At 34.4% G+C, this 14,888-nt stretch overlaps 1 protein-coding gene across 6 annotated transcripts in view; it reads left to right on the forward strand.

The window, feature by feature from the left end:
• Positions 1-14,888, forward strand: part of Dsx (transcription factor doublesex) — a 199,306-nt gene that overhangs the window by 59,071 nt on the left and 125,347 nt on the right. For all 6 annotated transcript variants that reach the window (XM_076782018.1, XM_076782016.1, XM_076782015.1 and 3 more), the window contains one exon: positions 12,521-12,664. In XM_076782018.1, the coding sequence (XP_076638133.1) occupies positions 12,521-12,664 (144 nt within the window). The remainder of the gene's footprint in view (positions 1-12,520; positions 12,665-14,888) is intronic.

Here is a 14,888-nt window from a genome sequence, read left to right on the forward strand (position 1 = left end):
ATATAACGAAATGCAATTTTGTTCTACAGTATATCGTTTCGTTTCTTTGCAATAGCATTATTAAAGTTTCTTGTGTGCCACAACTATGTGTTTATCGTCGATATCAAACGTGGTATATTGTGATACATAGATAGCTTGCACGGCTAACATTTGAAGTGAGTCACGAGTAGATTTATGTAACCATGTATACGTTTAATTATCAGAATAGATCGTAGCATGAAGTTGCAATCTGCGACTAAGTTTCTTTTCGAGATTATCATCGTAATTATCGCCATCGCGGTCGTTGCACGTATCTGCACGGAATATATGCACGCGAGAAACGTCCACGTACATCCGTAAATTAACAGAAAGTTGAAAACATCAATTTTAAACATAATTTTTGCGATCAAAACAATCAATAATCACAAATAAAATTAAAAATGTAAACTTCAAATTATCTTAAGCTTTTCAATGCAATTTACTAAGTGTTTCGAGTAAATTCTTATCTTTTCGAACAATTATTGATCATTTCGATCAGGTAAATTCTGTTGGACCTTTTTTTATGTAATGTGTACACTGTTCTCTGTTTAATAGAAACGTTATGTGTTGTTAATTCTTTGTGAATGGTGTCTGTTCATACTAAACAATGTATTAATAACTGCTGTCAAGAATTAATAACTGTTCATTAAATTAAAATAATTTTTAGATCCACGTTAGTCTTTTCTGTTCCCCGACGTCTGTGCTCTAAAATATTCTATCATAAAGGGTTAATATATCTATTAGTTAGATTCCGAATTAATCAAAATTATTGATTAGAAACAATTATAGTACACTTTGGAATGACAATTTTTATAAAAGCAGAAATTAAAAAGTTACGAATTTTCTTAATGTATCCTCTAAAAGTATAATTCATAATTTTATTTATTTTAGTTAACGTACAATGAGTTAAACGTGTAAATTAAAATAGAAGCTCGATTGGGATGATAATCCGTTAATTTAATTCAAGAAGTTATTAATAAAATAATAATAAAGTTATAGGTTTAAAAAATGCAGCTGCATTTTTAATGATCAATTACTACGAATTTTATTTACAAGTTACGCGAACGGATAATATAAACGAGCAAATTTTGAAAGACTTAATAGAACAATCTTCCGTTCTCTCTTGCATATTTATGGTCAGTGAAGTCGTTTGGAATACGAAATGTTATTTTCTTCGTTCTTAGGCTCACTGTTAGGTTAAAAATAGCGATGTTTATTATCGTATCTTTATGGTATTTATTAAGCAAACGAACAGAACAACGTTTAATGGTTAGTTTCATAACCGTTTTGCCCATTAACCGCAGTTTTAATGATAGAAGGACAAATTGATGCATTGCGAGCTAGTTACGGGTGAAAGCTCAATTCGTAGCACCGATGCTACAATGCAGAAACGAGGTTTATAATCATTGTGATAATATCTATTGACGATCAACTCCATGATAACGCGTCAAGTATTGATATCTATCTATCACTCATTGGGCACAGTCAAGTGCTCTGGTATTTAATACTTAATTTCGATCGAGGATAACACATTTTGAAATTTCTAGATTTTATGTTATATAGTGCTAATACTTTATCTTTGTAGACGTTTGTACTTTATTAATTTTCAGAGATATAAAAGATTTTTTTATATTATACGTACTATCGTTGCTTATTGTTACATTTAGCCTATTGTTGGCTTCTGTTTTGCAAAAAAAAAAAGAAAAAACGGTTTTGTAAGTAACAAAATATGATATAAAACTTGGAATCTTCAGTAAATATTAACAAAGTTGTAATTAATTCATGATTTCGAAACATGGTGTTAAACTTTATCAATATTATATCATCAGTAGATAAGAAATTACGTTGTAAAAAATGCAAAATACTTCCTGCGACTCGATCAATAAACAGTGTAATTACGTTTGAAATACACATCCCAACCCGTACTATTATGTTTTTAAAACTTAAAACATGTCAGAAATTTCTTTTCTACGTTGGGTAGTGGCATCGTTGGTCAGAATTGTTATCAGTTTGTTTTTTACGTTTCTGTAACCATTATTTTGTTCATTTTGAGGCTTTTTTGGTATGTTTGTTTTATTTTATACAGAGTGTTCGACCACCCCGTGAGAAAATTTTAATAGGAGATTCTAGAGGCCAAAATAAGACGAAAATCAAGAATACTAATTTCTTGATTGAGGTTTCATTAAAAAGTTATTAACATTTAAAGTTTCGCCTGTAGAACGGCAATCTGCAAACAGTTGCGTACGCGTGACAGTGATTCTCACTCAGAAAATTATAAGGCTGTCGATAGTGAGAACCACTATCGCGCGCACGTAGCTGTACGCAGATTACTGCTCTACAGGCAGAACTTTAAACGTTAATAACTTTTTAACGAAGCCTCAATCAAGAAATTGGTATTCTTGATTTTCGTCTTATTTTGGTCTCTAGAATCCCCCATTAAAATTTTTTTCAGGGATGGCCGAACACTCTGTGTGTTTCTTCAGAACTGTCTGTTCTGGCCCGAAACACACTTGACAGTTAATAATTAATCACTCCTAGTAAACATTGCATACGTTTCAAAATAAACAATTATCCTTGGAATAATGTTCATCGGATAAAAAACTCAAAGTATTGAATTGAACAATATAATACGAGAATTTCTTATTTAATAATTAATATAATAGCGTTACGCAAAAAACAAATTTAAATTAATTATTAGATAGTCTTTTTCCCCCGATCCTAATCAAGAATGTTACAAAATTCAAACAACTTTTGAGCACTTCGAGGTTTCATATTATTTATTTAAGCAATTGTGGTCAGAATTTTCTGCACACTGTGATTAATTGAATTCAGCGCTGTCCTGGATAAAAGAACAAATTACTACGTTTCGATGGACACTTCTATGTTCGAATAGGCGTATAAATATTAATGACCAAGGATTTGCTTTCATGTTTCCCTTCGAAGTATGACAGTTAAATGACTTGATGAATGGCACGGGGCAATAGTATAAATTCCACCTGTCTGCAGGCATCAATGATGTTTACTAGGGCTCGCGGGAGCTCTCTAATTTTTGGTTCTGATTTCAACGAGAAACCCTCGTTACAGTCTCGTTTCCCTTCTAAGAAGATATTTATTTTACGTTCAACGCGGAAAATTGTTTGTAATCGCTAGGCTGCACGAACCGACAGGGATTCTTTTACGAAAGCCAGCGTCAAAGACCTCGCGTTTGTTTGTGTGCGTTTCTGATACAAGCAGCACTTAGGTATTTCATCGTCCAGTGCATGAACAGCACTCGTTTGAGCGTATCTTCTCATTTACGAACCAGACGTAGCAGATACCAGTCTCTGGTATTGTATAATTAATCCATATCGATATAATCGTGCTGTACTTTTTTTATGATATTTTTCATCGACGTTCGATTGGTCACAGTTAGACGTATCCGTCGTATTGCTCATTTATCTACATATTTGACGTGGAGTGATCAATGCATTTTAGTGGAAGTATAATATAAATATTACGCGTCCCAACATGAAAGTTTTTTGTTTTAATTTATCACGAAATAGTTACAGTTTTTAGTAAAATATGATATTGATTCGCTAATATATTAAATGTAACCGTTTATGAAAGTTTCTTTTTCAATCACATTTCTAGAAACCTCGAAATTGTCAAATATCGCTTATGCGCGTGTTCTATTATTATTTCGTCTTTTAGACAAATTTGTGGCAGCCCATAAAATGGTCACCAATTCTAGCTAACAGTGGACGTTGTGTCATTGCTGGATTTAGAATGTTTAAAAGAATCTATCTTCAGATTATAAATAAAAATAGGAATTATGAAGATTCAATGGTTGTCCGACATTTGTCAACAAATAAAGAAATCGTTTGAAGCGATTAAAATGGAGGGGGGACTTAAATTTTTGTGCTCCACTACCCTATATTTTTATTATAATATCAGAAATATTGAATGAAAAATTCGACAGTAGTTTTCCATATGTTTAGTATGCAAAATGTTTGCTTAACCCTTCGACAGTTTAATATGCGTGAGATTTATCATATCTCTAGCAATTCAAACACTTGACGCGGCGGGACTGTTTAGTCTGCCGCAGATTAAATGTTTCGTTTCTTTATCTGGTGTATTTTGTCTATTTTCTGAAGCGTAGAATGTGGTTTGGTTTCAAGATCAGTATGACGTCGATTCTCAAACTCATAGGATGAAAATTCTTCTTTTTCCCGTTTGGAAATTGAGTTTCAAATAGAATATTTGTTATATAAAGTATTATTTTTGGTATTTAGAATGGACAGTGATGAATATAGTAGGGGTTCAGTAGAACCAAACAAATCGACGATTAACAATATTTATGCAACTTTTCTAGATGCGATGTGGACAATTTGCCTTCTCTATTTAACAGTCTATATAGACAATAACAATGGTGATAAACTTGCATGTTTTGAATACTTTATCGATTCTGAATTAGTAAATTTGATGACAATAATGCAAACTATAAAAGTAATATTAGATAATTTCAGACTTTATCGCGACATTGTGTGACATTTATAAGGATCAATAGTGCAAAACCTGTTTTGGCGTGGTAATAGTCAAAAAGACATCGATATTCTTTTTAAGAAAGTCATAAATTTCATTTTCTGAAAAATTGTAGTTGCATGTGTAAAACATGGTTTCTCAGAATGAATTTATCGCACAAAAATAGGCACTTTTTGTCACGTTTTATAAATTTGTTAGATCGTTAAAGGGTTAAATATTCCTCATAAGAAGGCACACATCTTTCTTCTTCGACGTTCCAAGATCATATAACTGTTAAAGGAAAAATATTTAACGATTCAGACTTAACTCATAAATGAAATTACGCCTAATTACCAGGCGGTCGTCTCCCTTCGAATCACATGTAAAACGATCGTTTGTGATACAGCCACGTCGAATACATAACGAAATTATAATTGCCATTACGAGGCTTTCCAATAAAGTCGTTCGGCGACCGCGAATCTTGGAACGGTGTTGATATTTTCGTCTGCTTGCATGCGAAGAGGCGATCGAATTCGCATTATCTTCCAGTTTTTTGGCGGATCATAACTTAATTATAGTCTCGAAATGGCGTTGGAAGTAGTCATTGGCTGTTGTACTCGTCAAACTGAGAATTTATCGTTGTTCGTGTTCGTGAAACATCGATGAAGATGTTCCTTAAGTATATCCTGTTTTCCTTAATCCCACTTCTTTTCACGAGTCAATGGTCGATTAACACGTTTGCGATGGGCCTGAATTTGTACCATGTAATGCGTGGAACCCGCTCAGTATACAAAATTGAAGAGAAATATTTCTACAAAATGCATTCTGCACGATCTTGCTTCGATTTTATTTTCCCAATTCTCTTTTCGATATTCCTGGTACTTTGCCATCTCGAAACTGCCAATGTACATTGAATAAATAAGTATTTTGAAGCGGTTTAAAAATATAAAAATTCAGCTAATTTGAATCTATTACAAAATCGTTCGTCCAAAGACTGTTGGACAGTGCGCATTTAGTGGAATTTTTAAAAATAATTTATGCGATTATTTAATCAATTGACATTACACTGACGCACGAGATTGACCCTTGGCATTAAAGAATTGTTGAATATTGTAGTTTGTAATCAAAATTTATCAGACTACAATAGTGTACGTATGTATAGAGTTTTCATTGGTTTTCTTGTTACTAATCAACCGTTGAAGTGGGCTGTAGATGTTGGGATGCACTTTGTATATCATTTATATTCCCTATTGTCGTCTCGTAGTTTTGTATAAGCTTACGTATTATTTTGCACATTACAAATTTATTTTATTGGTTTTTTCATCGTCTATACAAGTACGCCATATTTAATGTTTCCGCTGAAATACGTAGATTAGAAATTCAATGATTCTATTTTCGGTGAGCAATGCTGATGGAGAAGAACAATGCATTTACTGTTTAGTGAACTCGTTGCCATATAATGACGAGTCTGATTCGAAATTTTTTTGTTTTAATTCATCACGAAACAATTACAGTTTTTAGTACAACATGATATTGATTCGGTAATATATCAAATATAATCGTTTATAAATGAATATTGCATATTTTGACCAGTTTGCGGATGAAAGTTTCTTTTTTAACCACATTTCCAAAAACTTCTGCGTATTGTCAAATATCACTTATACGCGAGCTCTATCATTATTTCGTCTGTTAGACAAACTTGTGGCAGCCCATAAAATGGTCGTCTGTTCTAGCCAATAGTGGACGCGTTGTGTTATTGGTGGATTTAGAAATTTGTTTGCACATTAAAAATTTATTTTATTCGTATTTTTCATCGTCTGTACATCAAGTATGCCATATCTAAAATAACTAACTTTGCATAGAATTACACTTCGAACAGAAGATTGCGACCATCAAAGATTCACCAAATTTTCTTCTCAATCTGCAGACGTAGAACATTTTAACGAAAGGTGACGCTAGCCATTGCACTCTAGTGGTTCTAGTGACCTGAGTAAGATATAAATGTGAAACTTCGAATAGAAGATTGCAACTATCGAAGGTTCACCAAATTGTCTTCTCAAATCGTTCAGCCGCGGATCTGCAGACGTAGAACATTCTAACGAAAGGTGACGCTAGCCATTGCACTCTAGTGACTCTAGTGACCTGAGTAAGATGTAAATGTGAAATTTCACATAGACTTGCACTACGAATAGAAGATTGCAACTATCGAAGGTTCATCAAATTGTCTTCTCAAATCGTTCAGCCGCGGATCTGCAGACATAGAACATTCTAACGAAAGGTAACACGGTAGCCAGTGTCCTCCATTGTCGGGGAATCCCACCCCGAGCGTTTCTTCACCAAATCGACCGATCTGCCACGCTCGACAACTTATAGATAGTAATATTGTGATTCGTTCGCTACTATTAGTCCATATACGTGCCTGTGAATTTCCACGAGTTTCCCCACCGCCTTGATGCGTTCACCCGATTGAGACCGCGCGTCATTGACGTCATGAACAAAATGGCGGCCAGTGGTGAAAAGTTCGCCGAAGCGGAAGAAAGCATACGGTGGCACGCAAGGGGTGTAGGAAGAGAACGAGTACCTACGTTGTTCGACGAGGGGGTACAAGGTATCGAAAGAGAGAGGAGAGAGACTATAACGCCAGTCGGAATGTTCGTTGAACGGAAGGCCAGGATGGTACCGAAAGGAGCGACCCAAGTCTCTCTCTCTCGCTCCTCCATATCGTTGGTACAGCCCTCCTCCGACCGGAGGGCAGAGCCCCTCCACCGAATTTCCTTTCTCTCCGCACCATGAATTTCGCTCTGTTCCACTCCCACGTTGGCGTTCTCCGCTTCTCTCTTTCTTTCTCTCTCTGCAAGCATGCTGGTCTAGAGAGAGGACACGCACACGCGCACGTACGGAGCACGTGGTTGGCCGGGTTCACCTGCACATGGGTGAAGGGGGGGACCAACGCCGGGCGTCCCGGCGGCAGCGCGGCACCTGCTCCTGCGTCGTGTTGTCTATTCGATAGAGCGGTAGAAGGTTGGCGGGCGCGAGAGGTAGAGAGGAGGGGGGACGGGACAGAGAGCGAGGGGAAGAGAGAATAGGGAGAAAGAGATTGTGCGAGCTCTGCGAAGGGAAGAAGGAGGGGGAAAGCTATTTCCACCTTTTAAAAACGTTCCAGAAGGCCCCTTATAGGCGGAGCTGCGCCGAGCGGACGCGCCACCATTGGCTATCTTAATGTCTAATATATCGTGTCATAACGGCCAGGGAATTATTGTCCTTGTCCATGTTCGCGGACGCCTAGGCACTCACGGTTTCTCGTGTCCCTCGAACCGTCCACCATCACCCCTTCTGCACCCAGCGTGTACGCTAGCAACGATTGCCGGTGATTATTTAAAATCGATATTTACAACGACACGAGGTCGCCACTTTGCCAACGGGCATGCGCCCAGCTTATTTTTACAGTCTTTTCGACGACTCATGTCGCGGGAATTTATGCCACGTGGGGTCCCGCGAACCGAACGCTTCTACGATTTACCAGCGATGGCTTCCGGCGTGTGGGCTCTTTGGTCGTTTCCATATCTTTTGCAACTCTCACCAGTTTTTTTTTTTTTTTATATACAATTTGCCATTTGATACATCTACGTCATCAGATCGAGTGATTTTCGTGTAAGAATAATTTCTTTAAATCTTGGAATTTCAACAGTGTATATAGTATCTATTAATGCTGGATTTACGGAGCAATTTGACCAGTGTCAGATTTCATATTTAACACGTTCATTGCCAGACGAAAACCATGCAATTTTCTGCAAGACTAACATTTTGATTTTAAACCATTGTGAACTGCATAACTTAAAATTTGTTTCGATATTTATTTTTGTAAGTTTGCTAAAATTCGCAAATGCTATCCAAATTCTTTCCCTCGACATCTCAACTTGAGAGTTAATTTTTCTAGTTTCATAGTGGAAAATCCTGTTGTCTGTATATGGATGACGCGACAGTCAAAGTGTTGAAGTTACAGAACTCGTAATTATTATTTGTTTGTAATTTATGTTGAATTTGATAAATGCAATGATACGAATATATTCCCTAATTTGAAGAAAAATCTGGTCCAACTGTCTCATTTTTAAGGCTCGAAGTTATTTACTGTACACAGAATTTGCACCGAATCTTACATTAAGAGTGATTAAAAGTTCTTTAAATTGACATAATATGTAGGAAAACTTAACAAAATACGTGCTTGTTTTTAGATTTCACAAAGATCTTTCCAACTGAAATTGAAAAGATACAGTAAGATACACTTCTATTTACAAGTATAGTTTATAGAATTAAAGTAAGTTAAAACTTGTGATATTTGGCGGGCTTTTCAAGACTTTTGTATCTATATAGTTCATCTCTCCTGGAATTATCTTATTAAAGAACGTTCTAACAATCAACACCTTGACGTACGATTTAATGTCAAATAATTTTTCAAACCTATACTATTCAATTTTGTTTAAATTTGCTCGTACAAGGAATAGCCACGAAAAAAATAGATTTGTTTTACGAATACCTAAGAACACAAAAATGTGCTGATTTTAATATATAAGACTTGATGACCAGTAGCCTCATGATTGTGAAACTTGGCATTAAGAACTTGTAACGAGTCAGACTCGTCATTGTACGACAAGGGGTTGAAACCCACTTTAGCGGTTGATTGAGGATACAAAAATAATGAAAACGTTCATATTGATAAGTTCTACTTTTAGTTATTACGATTTTAGACAATAAATTGACAGTTTTAGTTTTAGCATGTGTTTACTTCGCAGACTTTTTATCACAGATTGGGTCACTCATAACGCTCACACATGTTCACACTTGTATTCATGATCGTTGGTACAATAATTAAGGATAGTACCGAATTACAGATGCTGGCGATATTCATATATATTCTTTACACATATAAACGTACACTTTATTTGACACTTTGTACTCTAGCAATGAGCAGTTGTCTTCACAGGAAGTGCTGGAGCATATTCCTCGCGAATTCTAGCACGTGGACGTTGTATAACAGGTTTTCTCAATCTTTCAAATGTTCCAAGTACTTTGTTGAAATCGTTGGTAGCCTTCTTGTATATGTTGTCGATGTATATCAACGTTGGCAATGAATGTTAAATAACCAAATGGATTTAAGTGGGGAACAATCACGCCAGCAATAGAACTGCATAGAACTTATTTCAATAATTTATTTGATTAATCAAGACATCAGCATATAATTAACCTGTTAATCTTCCGTCAAGAAAAAGAAAAAATTATACTGCATTGTATGCAAATAGTTCGATAAAATCAATTGTGCTAAATTCAATTTGTTATAAAAAATGTATGGAGTTCAAAAATAACAGTTTGCAGGGCGTTTAAGTGCAAACGCAAGTGCAAAAGGTGGGATATCGTACGTGGTATTAAAATTATCAACAAAGTGTTCTGATAAAATTTGTTTTACTTAAGAGGGCACGTTATGTGGTATAAATAATTTTTGTGTAGGTGGAGTGGTGGGGGAGATTTTAAGGTCAAATTAATTTTTTTAAATGGAACCATATATCTTTAATTAACCATATATCTTTATATAAATTCAACGACCTACTACATGACATAATTCCATGTTATAGAACCATAATTATTGAGACGCAAAGCAGTCAGATCGACGTGAATTGTGAGTTGTTTTTCCTGAGATTGTAGAGATGTCAATCCTACAATTAATATGAGAATTTATGAATTATTCCAGATGTCACGAATGATTGTTTTTAATTTTTAGTTATCAGTAGTTTGGAATAACAAGAATTAATTAATGACGTTGTATGTATATCCACCATCATTGAGTATGCCAATATTATAAATTAGAACATTCTTTAAAACCACATAATGTGCCTTTTTAAATAAAACAATTTTTGTAAAAACACTTTTTTGATGCCTTCAATATCTCATGAGATATTCCGCCATTCGCACTTAAACGTAACACCCTGTATAATTTGTGGTTAGAAACGAGGTTATAACCTCATATACGAGGTGAATCACGGAAGCATGAGATTGGAAAAATAGTCCTCGTGGAAATTTAAATGTCCACTTTATTTAACATAATACTGACGTAAAATTTGTTTACGTTTATTGAAACTATTCATTAATATTCACAATTTCATACATTCATAAGTCTGATTTATTTGAACAGTCTGTTTGAGTATAAATAATTGATGACTTTTTGCCGTTTAACTTCTAGAATGATGACTGCTCATTATGCAACAAAAGTAACACGTTATATGTTTTCTGGAATTTGTACTCTAAAAAACTAGAATGATACACATAGAAACAGTTTTAAAGTAAACAAGCACATTTTATACAAGTGTCGTTGTGATAACCATCTGCTATTTTCTCACATTCTATTTATGGTATAGTTGTTACATTTGTGAGGGTATTTACCTAATAAATAAATAAATAACTCTCGAGTAAAGATGATGGTTACTCTTTATTTTGACAGCGTTATCGATCTCTCCTCTCTCAGCTGTCTTTTTCACATCATTGTTTTACAAATCGATCATAATATTTTAAAACATGTATACATTTTGTCACAGACTTACTTAATACTTAATAAATAACATACTATACCTGTAAATTTTTGTTTATTTTATCGGGGAATTCTCTTCATTTAATTTTGCATGGGGTCTGATTTAAGAAAATGGAATTGTTTTTTTAAACAGATGAAAACCATATAGATAATAATTTAATTGTCGAACTAAATCATGAAGAGAAGAAACGCTTTTTGCAGATCACAAAAGAGAAATCATTTTATTGACACGCGATGTTATTCTTAAATAGTTATTACACTCGCTGCTAATCTACAGCACATTTTTAGTAAATTAAGTTTGAGGTCTAATATAGAGAAAGACACGTATCTAACTTTCTTCCAGGATACGGATATTTCGTCCACAATTCTCTTAGTCTGTGCGTTTGTTTTCTTCTCCGTTTTTTAGTTAAAGAAACGGATATCGGCGAATGCCAATAATACTTCATAGGGCAATTGATTCGATTCTCGTCATCGACTGCAACAGGTGTTAGAAAGTCGCGTGAAAGTCTGATTCGGTTACAGGTAACGGGACACAAGAGTCGTTAAATACGAAAAAAGACCATTATTAATTTTTTTCTCAACTGCGTGTCGCGTTATGTACGTTCTGAGAATCGGTTTGGGCACATTGCCCCTAAGTACTTTCGTTAAACGAGAGAATCATGGTCTATCGAATTCATTTTTAATAAATTTCTCCCGTTTGACATTGTCTTCTATATTCTCAAAAATAAATTACCCATACTCAGATTGGGACGTACGATAACAATGCGTGAAAAATAAGGAACTTGAAAGCTTCTTTATTACCGTTTTTTTAAATTATTATTCTTCAAGCGAAGGACTACTGTAGATTGGAATTCTAACTTTCTATATTGTAATTCTTCTCTTAAGTGTAACAATGCTAACAACTGTAATGTACAGTTGCAAATTCTTTTCGTTTTCTTTTTTAAATAGAATTACACATATTTTCTCATTAGTCTTCATCGTTATTCTTCTCACTAACAATGAAGAAACTAAATATAAATATTTTACGAAATACTATTTGAAAATTGAACATGTTTAAACAGAATGTTGAAACAGATTTTCACTTACTGTCGCGCGCAATCAAAAATGCGATTACATGCATCAGCGGATATGAATCTTAAGTAGAATATATTTTGGCAATGTTCGTGTTATAAGTTCAGTTTGGAACATTTTCAAAAAGAGTATTATTATATCCAAGTAACCTTGGCATTTAATATTCGTATTACATAGTACTTTCTTTTCAAGCAAACTAGGATTTATATTGCACAGGTTCGTTTGAATATATTCGCGTGTCCAATTAAAATTGATAAATATCGAGCCGTGTTTTTAACAACTTGAAATATATTTCCTATCTTATTTTAAAATGAATATTTTATCTCATTAATAATTGGACTTTTTATGTTACAGGCGACAGTGTAGAGATGCTACTGGAGTACAGTACCAAGCTTCTAGAACTTTTCCAATATTCTTGGGAAATGCTACCCCTTATGTACGTCATTTTGAAGGATGCAGGAGCTAATCTCGAAGAGGCTGTGAGACGCATAATGGAAGGTAAAGTGCATTATTTATAACTTCTTGTTCATAAACATGGCAATTTGGCGTTTCTATCACAGGCGTATTAATAGTGCTTCATTTTTAATATAAAATTTATATATTTTTCTCTTGTACACGTATACATATAGAACAAATATCCTCATGTTGCAATGTATACATACACAGGGTGTCCACGCTAAAGTGTGGCAGTCGCGATATTTCAATAACTATTGATGATACGAAAAAATTGTTTACATGTAAATTGCAAGATAAAACGGGATCTCTATTTTAGCGTAAATGAAAACTTTCTTTATATTATTAATTTAAAAGATATGATGGTGAAGTTTCGTTTTTTAAATGGAACTATATATTTTTTTTGGATCATGCGATAGTGCTTTTCAAGACGAATTCATTAAACTGCAATTTATTTACCCGATTTTTATTAGTTTTCAAGATACATATAACGCTTAGAAATTTACTGATTTTCAGCGGAGACGTCTCGGTTTGAGTGGTAAGTCATAAAAGCGGTCCTATTGTTGAACTATTTGGCTCTGCCTGTTGAAATCGATAGCAAGGGTCTACACTCCGAACGATAGACCCGAAAAGTGAGAAACATGGAAAGCATTGTCCATCACAGTCCAAGTTTGCCGCATCGAGGATGGTGGTGTCATTAATAATTTGGATGGTTAATACTTTCCATGTTTCTCACTCTTCGGGCCTACCGTCCCTTGCTATCGGTTTCAACAGGCGGAGTCAACTACCGCAACAATAGGACCGCTTTTATGACTTGCCACTCAAGCCGAGACGTCTCCGCTGAAAATCAGTAAATTTCTAAGCGTTATATCTTGAAAACTAATAAAAATCGAGTGAATAAATTCCAGCTTAATGAATTCGTCTTGAAAAGCATTATCACATGATCGAAAAAAAATATATAATTCTATTTAAAAAACGAAACTTCACCATCGTATCTTTTAAATTAATAACATAAACAAAATTTTCGTTTACGCCAAAATAGAGATCCCACTTTATTGTACAATTTACATGTAAGCAATTTTTTCGTATCATCAATAGTTATTGAAATATCGCGACTGCCACACTTTAGCGTGGACACCCTGTACAGGGTGTTCGGCTACCTCTCGGAAGAATTTTAATGGGAGATTCTACAGGCCAACATGAAACGAAAATCAAGAGTACCAATTTGTTGATCGAGGCTTCGTTAGAAAGTTATTAACGTTTAAAGTTCCGCCTGTAGAATGGCAATCCGCGAACAGCTCTGTTCGCGCGAAACGTTGCGGCAGGTTAGTGCTAGTGATTCTCATGCAGCATAAAAAATTCTACTTACCGACATTATTGTCAGTCTTATTGTCAGATTTTTATGTCCATTCATGGGAATGCAAACACCTTACGTTGAATGAGATTCAACCTGTCTTATGGAAATTCAAAAAAGCATATCAAAACTCGCTCGACTAGATTTTCACAGAGAGAGGGTGAAATTCATCTATTTTCGGGGCAAAGAAGATAAAACCTAAAGAATCTCGAGAATTTTCAAAATCAGATTCTAAATTACGTTCTTCGTGAAATACAAGCATATAACGAAATTACCTTATAAATAAGAAATCTTCTCAAGCGTCATTGTTTTGTTTATTAAAACGTTTGAATGAGAATAATAAAAATTTGTTTTAAACTTCTAAATAGGAGACTATGTGAATTTTCAATACGAAATAAAAGTCTTGAGTTTAGCTTCATTACATCACTATATAAGAACAGAAAACTGTTAGGTTGTCGATATGTCAGTAAGTAGAGTTTCTCATGCTGAATGAAGTCTCAATGAACAAGTTGGTATTGTTGTTTTTCGTCTTATTTTGATCTCTAGAATCTCCCATTAAAATTTTTTCCAGGGGTGGCCAAACACCCTGTATGAGTGACGAAACTTTTTACTTTAGAACTAAAACAGTTAATCCTCAAGCTGAAATGTTAAAGGAAATAAATTTAAATAGGATTAATGAATTTTAGTGTGGTCGTAGAAATAAGTATTAAGATAAATTTTAATTTGTATAGTTTACAATTATCTAAAATCAAAGTTTTGGTTTCGTAAAAAATTTGACAATTTTGGCAGTTAACATCTTAATATAATCTATGTAATAACCTGTATATGTATAAAGTCAACAAATTTTGACTTTGAAAATAATGACCAAGATTTGTTACAGAATACGCCTATGATAGTCACGACAAAATTTATTTT

Source organism: Colletes latitarsis, chromosome 14 (genome assembly GCF_051014445.1).
Source record: "Colletes latitarsis isolate SP2378_abdomen chromosome 14, iyColLati1, whole genome shotgun sequence".
Classification (NCBI taxonomy): domain Eukaryota; kingdom Metazoa; phylum Arthropoda; class Insecta; order Hymenoptera; family Colletidae; genus Colletes; species Colletes latitarsis.